At 42.7% G+C, this 14,044-nt stretch overlaps 1 protein-coding gene across 10 annotated transcripts in view; it reads left to right on the top strand.

The window, feature by feature from the left end:
- Positions 1–14,044, top strand: part of fat1a (FAT atypical cadherin 1a) — a 69,599-nt gene that overhangs the window by 15,088 nt on the left and 40,467 nt on the right. For all 10 annotated transcript variants that reach the window (XR_011915380.1, XM_072384822.1, XM_072384827.1 and 7 more), the window contains exons 3-4: positions 4,071–4,385; positions 13,249–13,310. Coding sequence is in view for 9 of the 10 variants with exons in the window: in XM_072384822.1 (XP_072240923.1) it covers positions 4,071–4,385; positions 13,249–13,310 (377 nt within the window). In the remaining variant the exon portion in view is untranslated. The remainder of the gene's footprint in view (positions 1–4,070; positions 4,386–13,248; positions 13,311–14,044) is intronic.

Genomic DNA, 14,044 nt, shown 5'->3' with positions numbered 1-14,044 from the left:
TTGGAGTGTGGAGGAAGAGGCTTGACTGAGAGAACGATGATGAATGCACCGAGAATAACGTGCCTTTGTGAGGTTGCATGTTGCGGGTGCAAAATCAACATGGCATTACGCACAGTTTTCAGGTCAAAATTGTTGTTGATGCCAAGCGCAAGGTTTTTTTTACGGGCCATACGTGCATATTTTCAAGTTATTTCAGACCACAGATTGCATCCAGAGTTAGTAGTTGAGTTACAGCTCTATAAAGGAGTCCTGCGCTGGCTTTAAACATGCAATTGAAGCGTGGAACAGTTAAGACGGCGTCATGTTCGTGCAATCTGATAAAGTGAACATGTCTGAGGAGGTTGGGATGCAAAACATTTGAATAGCTGTTGCAGCCCTGCAGATGATATCATAAAAAAACAAAACAAGGTTTATAGTCCCAAATGATTTGTGTTGCCCTCATATCATCTCACAGCACCTAAATAATGAAATTGGTGCTTTTGGATAACGGGTTTCATATTACACCAGCATAACATATTCTCAGACTGTACTTAAGATCTTTGGATTTTTCAGCCATTAACAGCTTAATATGCCCAAAACACAGATCTTAGCCGCAGATGTCTGGAAACTTTTGGATGATGTGATGCGAAGTTGCTGGGCAATAGAAAGCTTAGTTTAGGACTCTTTCTATTACACTATACCCAACAACGAGGTACTGGAATTTGAAGTATTTTGCCAAGGCTTTGGAGAGGGAGGGGGGGGGGGGGGGGGGCAGTGAGAAAGTTTATGCAAGCATGTGAGCTAGAGGCCTGAGAAGGCTGAGGAATGTGGGGTAGAGGTGAGCAAAATTAACAGAGGTTGTTGAAAGCAAACTCCTAACTTTTCAGCCACAGCGCGAGTGAGGAAGTATAGGTTTATGTTGAATTAACTGTACATATTTGCAGCGTTCTCGGTCGGTTGTTTACGGCCACACTACTAAGGTCAGTTCAGAAAATGAGCACAGAAAACACTCCAGGAGACAAACGGCCTTTTTAAAACTGTTTCAGCCCTCTGCTCAATGCACATGGCACATGTGTAACTTCAGCTTGTTGCTCTGACAACTCCCAGATCGTGGATACCATAGATTCGGTACACACACACACACACACACACACACACACAGGACCTGCAGGTAGCAGGTCTTGACAGTTGAAAATCCGTTGGCCGTCTGAAGCCTCAGCTGCACTGCCACTGTACTCAAGTAGCTTTGAAGAACAAAGCCAGAGGGAAAAGAAAAGAGCAAGGGAGGGAAAAAAAAAGCGGAAAGCAAATCTGGCAGAGGCTGTTGCACAGTCTGTTTTCTTTTTTTTTCTTTTCCTTGTAGCCCAAGGGCAGGTTTTGCTCTCTCCTTACTGGATAGGCTAGGTATATAGGTTGGGTGTGGCAGCTAAAATTCTTCAGATGAATTTTTCCTGTGCTTTGTTCGACATTATCCACCCACAAGCTATGGCAGATAGCTTTTCATATGTGCTCTTTTTTTTTTTTTTTTTTTTGACATTTAAGGTCAAGTTGATCTGTTCTTTTTTTAATGAATAGGAACAACAACAAAGAAAAAAAACTCTTGGGTATTTTTAACAATGGTGAAAGTGTCGACAGTAACAACGGCATAATCTCCTCGTTTCAAGTTCAGTATGAAGCTATCTTCCGCCTGCTGACAGCTACGGGTTTAAAAAGCATGACCCTGGTGAATGTGGAACTGCTGCACTGGGCTGGGGTCTGCCTCTCGAATTGCTGATCGCTCATGCACGGGCATCTCCTTGGCAGAAGCACAAAAGACGTCTCATATTTTCCCAGTTGTTTCTTCTTTCTAGTACATCGTCTTTTCTGTACGAGTGCATGTGCTCACAAGATTGCCTTTGCTCTGCTGTGTCTGTTCTCCTCACAGCAGTCTCTTTAACCCATTTCACCTGCTCATTCACTCTCATCGTTGACATTCTCCCATTTGATAATCCCCCTTTCTTCCCTACTGGTTCAATGATTACACTTAGTTCACATCTGTTGATTGAGACTCAACTTGAAGCTCTCTCACCACTTTTGGCTACAGAGTCACCTCATTTGCATTCGGGGACATACTGGTGAGTGTCGATGTTGCCATGGGACTCTTGGGATTACAGAACTTCTGGAAGCTGGCTGTTTTTCTTGCCTGGATAGTCTTCTTATTACATACCTCGAGCTAAGTTGAGAGAGCTGTAATGATGAGTGATGACAGGATAGGATCCCAGGACGAAAATGCAGGGAATCTGAAGCAAAGCAAGGCTGGTGAATAAATGAGCTGAACGCCTGTCCCAAGGTAAATTCGAGAATTTTGCGACAGGTCATTTGAGAAGTATTCCTTGAAGAAATCTCTTATTACCTTGGCCAAAAAAAAAAAAAAAAAGTGAGCGAACAAAAGCAAGAGCTGTACAAAGACGGTCTATGTAAGCTATTAGAAATGTGCTTTTATGGTCGGTGAGAGGCTTCTTATCTGAGACACCAGGGACTTCAAAAAGATGTTTATACATTCAGACTAACAATTGACAACGCCTGTATCTAGTATATGTATACTGCGATTCACTTTTTATTAGTTTCAGATAATAGTAAAAGCAAATAAAGCCATAAAATTCCATTGCGGTTATGAAGGTTATTGGAATGGCTGCTATAAGGGTTGTCAGGGCTTTCATTGTCTTGAAAATATTTGCGTCATCATTTAGTCGGCCCTCGCTATGAACTGATGTGTAATGCTCTACAGATAACTATACTGTTATTACAGTCTTGGTGGCTCCATTTCCTATCAACTGAGAGCCTTACCTTTTGTTTTGGCTCTAAATCGCTGTGACAGTATTTGATATGCGTAAGTGTCAGTTCAGTCTCACTATCCTCCATCCTTTCTGTTTTATGTTGTTTCCCCACCACTCGTGTCCCCTCTGCTTCGGACTAATGGGAGTGCGTTTCGTTGTGCTTTACTTCTGTTATTTTATCGACTGCATTTTTAATCGTGCATCAGTGGACTTCCACATGATTTAGTTGCAGAGCCGAATGTCGCAGCGTTGCTTTGAGCACATTTTGATTTGAACCTAAATTAAAAAGGAGAAGTCAGTAACTTAGTTATGTCTTAACATCCATGTCACTGTCTCTGTAAAAGGAATAGCTTCATCTAAGAAGAAAACTTCTTCTTTCATCAGTTTTACTTTGCGCTCTTATAAAGAATAAGGAGATGAAAGCACTTGACTTATTCATCACCGCATACGAAATGAGAAAGATTTAGTTCCACAGAGATTCGTGACTTTGGTTATAGCCACTCCAACTTTAGGTTAGCAGTTTAAATGAGACCGGAGCAGTAGTTGGTGTATCATCTTCGTCAGTTTGTAATACTGAAGCACCTTCTCTCCACAACACACACACACACTAATGGACACACTGTTCCCACACTACACTCGTATGTACCCAGTCAGCACCTGGTGAGTGCTTGTAAGAGGAGTCTGACAGAAATGAAAAGCACCAAATTCACTCATGTGAACTTTGCTGTTAGCTTTTCCTCCAAAAGATCAACAAGCGACTTTCACACGTTTCAAGTGTCAAGCATTCAAACGTCCAAGCTGGTGATTGAGAGAGACGGAGGATGATTACTGTATTGCATCAGCCGGGCAACATGTCTGTTCAATGCAGTGTTGTATGTATCTTTCTTTCAGTTAGCAGGATCTACTCATTCACCACTCTATTTGGCCATTTTCATCCTGTGCCACTTATATGTGGGTTTGAAAGCGCTTTTGTTTGCTCAGCTGAAGGTTAGAGCCCCCGCATGGCAGCCGAATGCAAACAGGAGAGCGCTGACTGGTTGTTGTTAATGTACCACCTTGACGAGTTTCAGGAAAGGGCCCATTCAACCCATACAACTGCCTGTTTAGGGCAGCTATCGTTCACCCTTCTTCACTGCTAGAAATCAATTTAAGAGATCATTGAAAGTGCAGGTTGTGATTTGAGACTCGGGGGGGCATATGTTACTTATAAAAATGTTCTCCAACATATTGCAGACAACAGAGATTTATGTGTGTGTTTTATGTTTCGTCTCTTAGGCGTTATTGGAACACTAGAACTGCTGGATCACGAGACAAAACCTCACTACTGGTTAACAGTCTACGCTATGGATCGCGGTGTGGTGCCCCTTTCAGCTTTTGTCGAGGTCTACATCGAAGTGCAGGACGTCAACGACAACGCGCCACAAACCTCCGAACCGGTTTACTACCCGTCCGTCATGGAGAGTTCTCCAAAAGACGTGTCAATCATCCAGATAAACGCCGTCGACCCAGATGCCAAGTCCAGCGATAAACTCACCTACAAGATCACCAGTGGCAATCCCCAGGGTTTCTTTGCCATCAATGCCAAGACAGGTAAGACTGCTGTTACTAGGAAGAAAATGTCAAGATCAAGTTGCATTTATTTGGCTGGAAGTCCTGCTACGATGTCATGAGCTTACATTGTAATCTGGGACAAACGGTAATGAGATATGCCTGCTTGTTGTGAAAGGAAGAAATCAGATCATGATGTAAAGCTATGAAAGGCAGACTTGTTCCCAGTATACGGTGTGTCTACGTCCAAATGATTAAATATCAGCAATTATGCTTTCTTACTTTTCCAGTGTTACATTTCATGCTTTTCTAGTTAGCAGTGATTGACTTTAGATACCCGAAATGCATCGATATAATGAAGAGGAAATTAGCCTGAGACACCACATGTAATCCTCCTCATCTGAACACATCAGCTACACTAAAGGTCATAAGTGGGACAAACATAAAGGTTGTTTTACACGGTGGTGTAAAGCTGGGAAAGTGACAAGGCTCTGCGAGGCTCCCGTTTCATTTCTTTTTAAAAGGAATGTACAGTATGAACACTGTATCTTCACGCAGAGCGGGAGTGGGCCGAGCCTGTGGGGATTTTGCACTCTAACACTCTTAAGTGTGTTCTCATATGGTTCTCCGGAAGTGATGCGATGATGAATATTTCATTGGGTTCTTTTTAAGTTGCTGGGGCAGGCTATGTTTAGTGGTGCATCATGAAAAAAAAAAAAAACCCCAAAAAAACTTGCGATAGGTGCAAAGAGAAGCTCTACTGCAGACAGAGGTTTCATATGGAGTTATACATCTGCTGTGTTTAGATTATCAAAGGAAGACTTTGCTCTGCCTTTGTATGAAGTGAAAAGAAACGAGCACGAAATGCTGCAAAGGAGAATCGGCGTTTGTCATTTCCTGCTTAAAGTGCAGCAGCGTGGAGCAGCGTTCATCTCTGTTTCGGTGTGTGAGTTAGTTATTCTCTCTGACCCCGCGCTCACACAGGTCCGTCTTTGCTTTGAGTTCAGCTGATCAGTAAACCGTCATGGGGAGGGGTGTAGAGCAGCAGTCGCTCCAGTTGGTCCTCACTCACGTGTGTGGTCTTGTTTCCCAAGGTAGTCACATCAACAAACTGGAGTTATTTTTGTTGGAACTGGCAACGTCAATTTTCTGACCAAATAAGGATTTAGCATGCGAGCTGCCCACCAAACAAGCCTCGCAGTAATGCTGCGCTCTCCTTAATGGACGCAGAGGGGGGGAGAAAAAAAGAATGACAAAGAAAAACGAGAGCTTTTTGGTATGCACATATGGTTTGTGTTTTGTCTGCGTGCATCAGAAGATCAGCTTACACATGCAGATAAGAAGTCTGAAGTCTGAGATGTTAAAAAGAGAAAGGAAGCGGAAATTGAACATATATCTTTCAACTAATGAGTTATAAAGAACGCTGTTTTAACAAACCAGGCACAGCTTAAGCAGCGGATAAAGTTTGTTTGTTATTTCTGTCGAAAACTCTCCAAACACTGAAACTTCCACGTGATTTTTGACTGTCAGAGGAGCGGACTGAACAAGAAATGGGAAAAGATAACGCAGAAGCAGAAGGATAGGAGCCACTCACGCATATCTGAGCGTGCTTAAACTTTTATCAGTGGGACACAAGATCCGCTTGCTTCAGGTTCAGCAATGGCTGGTCTGGACAAAGAAAACTATCGAATCGCTTTTCCGAAGCTTTGATTTAGTATGTCTTAGTTTTTCGGGACGATCGCAGCGTCGAGTGGAGGCAGAGGAGGTTGGTGTGGTAAATAAACAGGGGCACAGAAGACAGTTACACTTACAGTTTATTTAAAAAATAAAGATTTACGTGTACATCCAGGCTTTTTTTTTTTGTAATTTGTAATTATTTTTCATCTAAATCTACGGTATTAAGCCCAGCACAAACTCTCCCCACATCATCAACTCAGTGTGAGATTCTCACCGCACATTTACATGTTTTTGAAAATGCTTAATTTTCCAACATGCGAGTTCTTCTGTAATTCAATTGGAAGCATCGACCCTGTCTTGGCACATCTTCAAAGTTTCACAAAGCGGGGGTGAAAAAGGAAAAGACGTCAAAGCCTATGCTTTTGTGTGGGTTATGAAACTTCACAGGCATCCATCTAACTTGCTTTATCACAGGCTACAACCTTAAGCTGCCTTCTCTGCCTCAAACATATAAAGTATGAATCACTAGACACCTTGGGTGGTGTCGCTCGCCCTCTTTTCCCTCCACACAGACTCACTGGTTCAGTAAAGCGCAGGATGATAGGCTAAGGTCTACTTTAGTTCTGCCAAGTAAACAAGTCCTGTTTTGGATGCTGCCTGTTTTTACTCGGTCATTTAAGTGCAGGAGCAGCTCTTCTGTCTCGCAGACACTCCTGCTGCCCTGATATCTTAAAACCTGGAACTTACTGGCTTGATATAACCCTGCTCTCGAAAGGATTGCACCAACCAACCAGGGCTGTTTTTTCCTCCCAGCTGCATATGAATTATGTCTTCTAAAACAGTCCGAAATCGTTGAATTTGAATGGTGCTGCTCAGGCCTGAAAATGTAAAAGATGAACCAGTGCTCAGTTGTCTGGTGGTTCAGATCCCATTCCACCCACAGACACGACCACAGCTGTACCAGACTCTCCCCCTTTGATTTGGGAGAACCGAACAGAATCTCCGAGCTAAACACTCGTGGGCTGTTGTCAGCAGCTCACAACACGTTCTGAGACAGAAGTGAGCACGTATGTTCTCTGTGCGAAATATCAGCTTGTTGTATGGAAGAATATTCAAAGCGTTCATGACTTTGGTGTAAATTTGGAAAAACTGTGGTTTGTTCACACACAGCCAGCCCACTACCCCTCCAGTTTTGTGTTTTCTCTGTAAAAACATGTCAGCACTTTGAGTCAGTTGATCTGAGCTTGTTGACACAAGTTGCTCACCTTCTCTGTGGGAGATTGAGCAGCGTTCATTGCCTGCTGAATCACTCCTTTTCTTGTCTGAAATGCTTCTGCTGTGCTACGGACTTTGACCCGAGGTCCGGTGCCAGAACACGCATGTGTTAGGAACGAGCAACCGAGCAGAACAAGAAGACAGAAGACACACACACACACACACACGCTCGCTCACCCAAACACACCGGCACACAGTTTTCTATATCTTATATCAAGGAGAGAAAACCCAAGCATAGAGTTTTACGATAGGCATCTTATCTTGCTGAACTTACTTCCTGTGTTTCTATGTGTAGTATTCTATACTTTCTATCTCTTCTCTAATTGCCCCAATATTATTTACTGACCTTTTAACTAGATTATCATTAGTTTATGATGGCATGACAGGAGATATATGGTTAGGTCCCTGGAGCTTTTTGAAAACTCCAACCCCTAATAACGGCACCTATATGTGTTTTTCACCAGACACTGGTGTAATTACAGCATCCCTCGCATTAAATGTGGCCATCTATGCATGATTGTTTTACCCTTTAACGGCTGCTTTCATTCCAGTTGTTGCATCCGAGTGAAGACCTAAACATCCAGGTGAATTGTTTTCTGCCTTTTTTTGCCCAACCCCCTTGTCGTTCACCCGAAGGCAGCTGCTCATTGTCATCAGCTGAAAGGGAATACTGTTGGCAAGGTTTTGGCAGGGTTGAATACCTTCAACAGGTTTTATGTGCTTTTGTCATCCCTGGGGCTGAATGAAAAGGAAAGGGAAACAGCCAATGGGATTTACAGCTGTGAATCACTCACATTTTGTCTTATATCAGTTGAGAGAGAGAAAACACACACATGCTGGTGTTATCAGCGGTTTAGCAAAGCCCCCAACCACTACCAAGGGAAGTCAGAGAGGAAATGAATACTTCCAACAACTTCCTGATGTTTCCGGTGATTTGAGGGGAAAACAATTGTCACGGCTCTCCAAAAGAGATAATGAAAAGAAATTGTGAAGATAAGAAAACAAGCTGGGATTTCCCTTTTAAAACTTGAAAAAAAGCGGTCAGGTGGGCTACGGTTCGGTATAATCCTGCTTTTAACGTTTGTGTTAATAGAAATGTAGGATTCAGTGTATCAACAAAGTCAGATAGTACAGTGTTGCAGAGCTGAAGTTGTTTTAATCTCGATGAATAAATGTGAAGATTCTTTTGAAACGTTGAAAAAAAAAAAAGATCAAAAACTAGATCTTCTTGTCATTCTCGCTTCACAGAGAGATCATGAAACATTTACACATCTGGAAACATGAAAAATGTATTTAATTCATTACTCCAGGATGACTGGAGACAAATGCCACGGCATAAAAGGAATAAATAAAGACTTTGCGACAAGCAGCTGTGTCATTAACACGGATGAAATGGCTGATTTGCCACTTTGGCTGTATTTTAGACAGTGTTGTTCAGAAGATGTGATCAGACACCGAATCAACAAATCCTCACTGACAGAGGCACACTGTCATTGCGTCGCTGGCTGCGGCTGGTTTGATCCTACACTGAAACAAACCTTTTTTTCGACGAGGAACACTCTGAATTTTCCTTCATGCATACTCTTGAAATTTTACTTCAAAATGTGCAAAACAGCTTTCATGGAAGCAGGATTACGGTCAGAATGAAGTTGTGGGAAGCAAAGCGTAGCTTCCATCAGGCTGTTGATCATCAGGCCATTGAGCAGATCCGATCTGCTTCGAGCATTACGACATACCTGTACTGTCAGTATGATTTCTATGGAAGCAAGCCCCTCGGATTTGGACGATTTAAAAGACCAACGCAAAGTAAAAATGAGTAAACCATATGGCAGTTTGTTCGCCACAACCTGTTTCCTTTCAGAGACTTTTATCACGTTACGACGCCAAGCTTGTTGGTAACGCCGCCTGTTAATGAGCTGACGTTAGATCCTCGTAGTTCTTTTTAGGTCTCATTTCTCACCCTTTTTTCCTCATGGGGTTGCTGATTGTTTCAGTTCACAAAAACCTAATTTTTTTCCTCAAGCATTTACCCATTTGATTTTTACCATATCTGAGAACAAAGTCACCCACCACTGATCTCATAAGGCTATTTTGTCATATTACTCGTCATATATGTGTTTTTGTCCCAGATTTGTTGATTTTATGCATATCTGGACATCAGGCAAAGGTGCGTTTGCTTGTATAATTTCACCAAACCCCGAATTTATTTAGACCTCATGGCATTCTTTTTCATAAGTGCTTGGGAACCTGAATCCCTCCTAGTTCCAACTCCTCCACGACATGGCTGTCTTTTCAGATTACAAATAAACCCCGCAGCTGTGAGGTTCTGAGAAACGTCAATCCTAATGTAAACAGTGCTTCCCCCTTAATGCCTTTCATTCATTTTCACAAGGCCCTCATGTATGTATGAATGTGTTTACCTGAACTTAGATCGCCTGTCTTGGTTCCATTTGTTAAATTCTGGGTATTTATTGGACGACACAGACTAATAAATGGCACACCAAGCATTGCACCCTTTCTCAGTAAAAGAGAAATGTCAGCATCGTTTTGGAGACTTGATTAATAAAAAAGGGTCAAACTGTTCCGTCTTTGAAGTGCTGGTCCCTTTTAAACTCCTACAGTCTGGGTTAGCTTAAGGTTCTTTTTTTAATACTGCACCACAGTTTGCATTTTAGAGTATCGATGATGCGATCATAGTGAAAACGAATACTTTTCACAGTGCTCTTTTGGCCTTAAGCGTATAATTATTGGTAAAGCCGACAGTATTGATGTAGTTGGAGCTGAAAAAAAAAACAAAAACCGGGATTCAGGTCAAAGAAATTTTCAGCCGCTGCAAACACGCAGAGAGCATTCCTGATTGTCTGGTATCACAGCTAAATGTGTGCCACATAAATATATGTGTCACTCTCAAGTCGGCTAATCACAGCAGCAGTGACTCCAGAATTCCCTTCAGGCCCCCATTTTGAAGCAGCGGTTGTAGCGCTGAGGGACACGGTTGAGAGTGCCACTGTTGGTTTGCTGTTGTTTTACTCCCCCTCTCAAAACAGCATGGCTGTAATTACTGTCGGCCTAGCTCAGCCCACGCCTGTGGATAACGTGTGTGTGTGTGTGTGTGTGTGTTCCTTTCTGGTCAACTTTGGCTCCCAAACCCGTTATTTTGTAGTTCTTTAACGTTTAGGTAGTGACAGAGAGGCATGCACCTTTATTGACTTGGAACACTTGTGCCAGCAGAGTGCTGGGACCGTTCCTGGCAACTGTTGCTATGTGTGATGAATTTCAAAGTTTCTATTTTTTGGGGGAAATAAGTGGTTGTAAATCGTTTTTCTGAATGTGATGTCAGTGCTTGGATACTGGAGTGGGCGGGTGGGTCTTGTGGTCAGAGACCTGGAAGTGAGCTGGCAGCGTGCCAAGCAGAAATGGAACGGTAAGTAAACAGAACTGCTTTAAGCCACGGGAAAAAAAGGGCATTGAATATTTTTAGATGGCTCTAAAAAAGACCGGTAGTTCCGTGGTCCGACAAAACTAAAGTATTTAGCCCCAGAGCTTATTCCATTGTTGTTATTGGACGTCGCATTTAGAGGATCAGAGATGGTGGAAATGGAAAAAATCTTTCTGGTCACAACAACTACAGAAAATAGGAATTTGGCTAGTTTTCATGACCAAATTTGGAGGGAATAAGCTAATATTAGCTATAATTCCTCCACTGAAACATATAACTGGAACACAACTGTTCTGGATGAGGCGTTGTCTTAAATAAATTCAACTAAGTTCCTGATGTCTGAGCATGCGAGCTATTTAGGGTTCAATGAGAGCGTTAGCCATTCTTAAATTTGCTTAAGCAAAAAAAAAAAAAACAGTGCGTTAAGGCTTGAAATGTCATGTGGACGCCGTCTGGCTCTTATTTTAAACACATTCCCTATTCTTGCATGCAGCTAAAAACAGAAAACAGGATATGCTATCCCGCGCCATTAACTCATCTTCCAGTGAAAACTGAGGTCGAAATTATGTTTGAGAAGTGGGAGTTTTCCACATTCTTCCAAAACAGAACCAAATGTATTTTTCCAGTGTGGGTTTTGGGAGAAATGCAAGTCATTTTGTCACTCGGTTGGCTCGGCTGATGTCGTGTTCGTCGCCGCACAAAGGCGCAGCGTGGAGATTGTGCCGTGGTGATTACAAGCGGTGCTTTGACACCGTGCCCAGTTGATTTGCAGAGAAATAATAAATTTGCCTCATAGACTTGGTGTCGTTAATGCTGTCATCTGTATTCCGCTGTTCAATTCATGCTCAGAGAGGAGTTTTTCTTACACAAGCACACAGGGGAGCTTAAAAACATAATCATCCATCATCTCCGGCCTTACCGAAGCACATGAGTAATTGGTCAATGTGGCCTGTTTTGATGCGGCGCAGCAGAGCCATTTGTTTTGATGATAATAGTAGCTCATCGAGCTCATGTTGATTTTGGAGACGGCACACAACGCAGTGAAGAATAATCCCTGCAGGATGCAAAACTTTGGCAGACGTAATTGGTGTTGTTGGAACCTCTTCTTCGCTCAGCGTTGGTGGGACGGTTCTTGGTGCTGCACCTGAGTGCCGGCAGAGAAGAGGCGGAGGTATATTTTCTTTTGTCAGCCGACATTTTTTCGTTCACAGCGGCCTTTTCAGGGAAAACCACTTCAAACGTATGTGGAATATGTAAACAGGCTGTCACCGTGATTGGTAAGTGGAGCAAAAAGAATGGGTTTGCATCCTCGGGAGTTCAATTTGTCCTCACAAATATGAGGAGACTTACATCCTCGCAGTTCACTGTGAAGATTAAATACGACCTAAGAAGAGGAGGGAGCTGAAGCGCCTCACTCATATCCCTCAATCTCAGTGCTGGGGACAGCTATTTCTGTGGACCTGCAAGTTGTGGCCTGCTATTCTTGTTGCAGCCATATGTGCCATTGATGGGTTTGGGTTTCCGAAATCCTTTGCTGTATGCTAATCAGACGCAGTGTGGCGAGCAGAAAGCTCTGGTGCGGTTGAAGTTGGCATGTCTACTCTACACTCAGTGTCTGCAAAGTTGCAATTACACTGGGAGTGAGAGCAGAATGCTGCCTATAATGTAGAAAATGTAGCAATACCCTTCCCCCCTCGCTTCTCTGCTCTGCCCTTGTTTGTGAGCTTGATGCAAAATTGCATTACCCAGGAACTCAAGACTCCAGCTTGTTTTATTTTTACTTTAGTCAGAGGTCCCTACGTGATTGATGTCACACGACCTCAGTCAAGCTACTTAAGAAGGAGGAGAAGAGCTAAAAAAAAAAAAAAAAACCTCTTAAAACACTTAAAACAACCAACAACGGGAAGTTATCTGAACCTTCTGCCTTTGTTAGAAAAAGTGCTCAGGCCCGTGGCTGCTGTCTTACCGACCATCTATTTATTCAGCTTGTGGAGAAACTAAAAGTAGGGTGTCAAAGCTACACTGCTGTTTGGGTACTATTTGCACATCTTTGAGATATTTCACATGTCGGGCAGTATAGGGGGCTGTCTGGCAATTTAAAGCTTTTCACTCATGGGTGACTGATGAGATAACCAGCGGGGTTCAGATTATGTCACACAACAGTGAGCAGTGGCGGGTTTTTTTTTTTGCTTTACCCTGTACCATCTCAGTGTTTGATAGCTGTTCACTCAAAAGACAATGTTCATGACATTTTCTCAAAGATCTGTTCGTCTTCAGTGCTTTTTAGACCAAAAGTGGTACATTTAACGCTGTAAATGTTTCTTTTCTGCTTTTCAAATGACATAAACTTATAGCACTATGTGTGCAAAAGGCTAATTGTGTGCTGTTTTAGCTCAGCTGGTCTGTCTGTCTGTTATTTCTCCTCAGTGGTTTATTTCATGCTGACTTTACCCAAAAGAAAAAGGTGGTATATGGTCGATTTTATGTATTCATTTTCATAATTCTCTTCAACAGGTCTGGTTACAACCACTTCAAGGAAACTGGACAGGGAGCAACAAGATGAGCACATTCTTGAGGTAAGCACTTTATTTTGACAGATTTGTTAGTTTTCCTCTTTTAGCTGTTAAAACCGAACGGCAGCTTATTTTTTTCAATGCGAAAATAATTAGGGGAACATGGTAATCAGGATTTTAATCTGAAAGGTCAACACATTTAGTTCTCCAGTTTAGGAAGTGAAAGAAAAAAATGTGGGACTGGGGATTTTCCGAGACTTGGCATTTCCAGTCAACTTTGGCCGTGTGCCACCTGTTGCCAACGAAAAAGTCTTCATGTATATGCAAAAAGGGCCTTCTTGGAATCGTTTTCCTTGTGCCGATTTCCGGATGGGGTAGGTGGGAGAGGTGTGTGAGAGATCCTGGTGACTGTTCCTTTGTTCTATCCCAGTGTTCCATCCCATGGACGGAGCAGGCTGAGACAGGAAACTGCTGTCAAACCAATGGGCCAACGTCTAAACTTGTGGGATTTAATTGAGCTCAGCTCTCTGTTCTTCTGATGCTTCCCTCCCTCTTTCACACCACAGAACTCAGCCTTATAGTAGCCGTTTTAATTGTGTTTCCACGGCCGACGTGGAGCAGATTGATCGCCTTTTAATTATTGTTAGACGTTACACAATCCAGGAATCTCTGGGTGACAGTGCTGTTGCATCTGCTGCCAGAGCTGCGTTATATTTCATACTTGTCTTGTGCATTTTCCTGCACTAATTACATTACTGGACTAAGTGTAAATGATAGGGATGAAAGTGGGGAGTATG

This window comes from Leuresthes tenuis, unplaced genomic scaffold (assembly GCF_036924035.1).
Source record: "Leuresthes tenuis unplaced genomic scaffold, fLeuTen1.0.hap1 SCAF_4, whole genome shotgun sequence".
NCBI classification, from domain to species: Eukaryota; Metazoa; Chordata; class Actinopteri; order Atheriniformes; family Atherinopsidae; genus Leuresthes; species Leuresthes tenuis.
The sequence above is the reverse complement of the archived record's forward strand: the minus strand, read 5'-3'. Positions and strand labels throughout refer to the sequence as shown.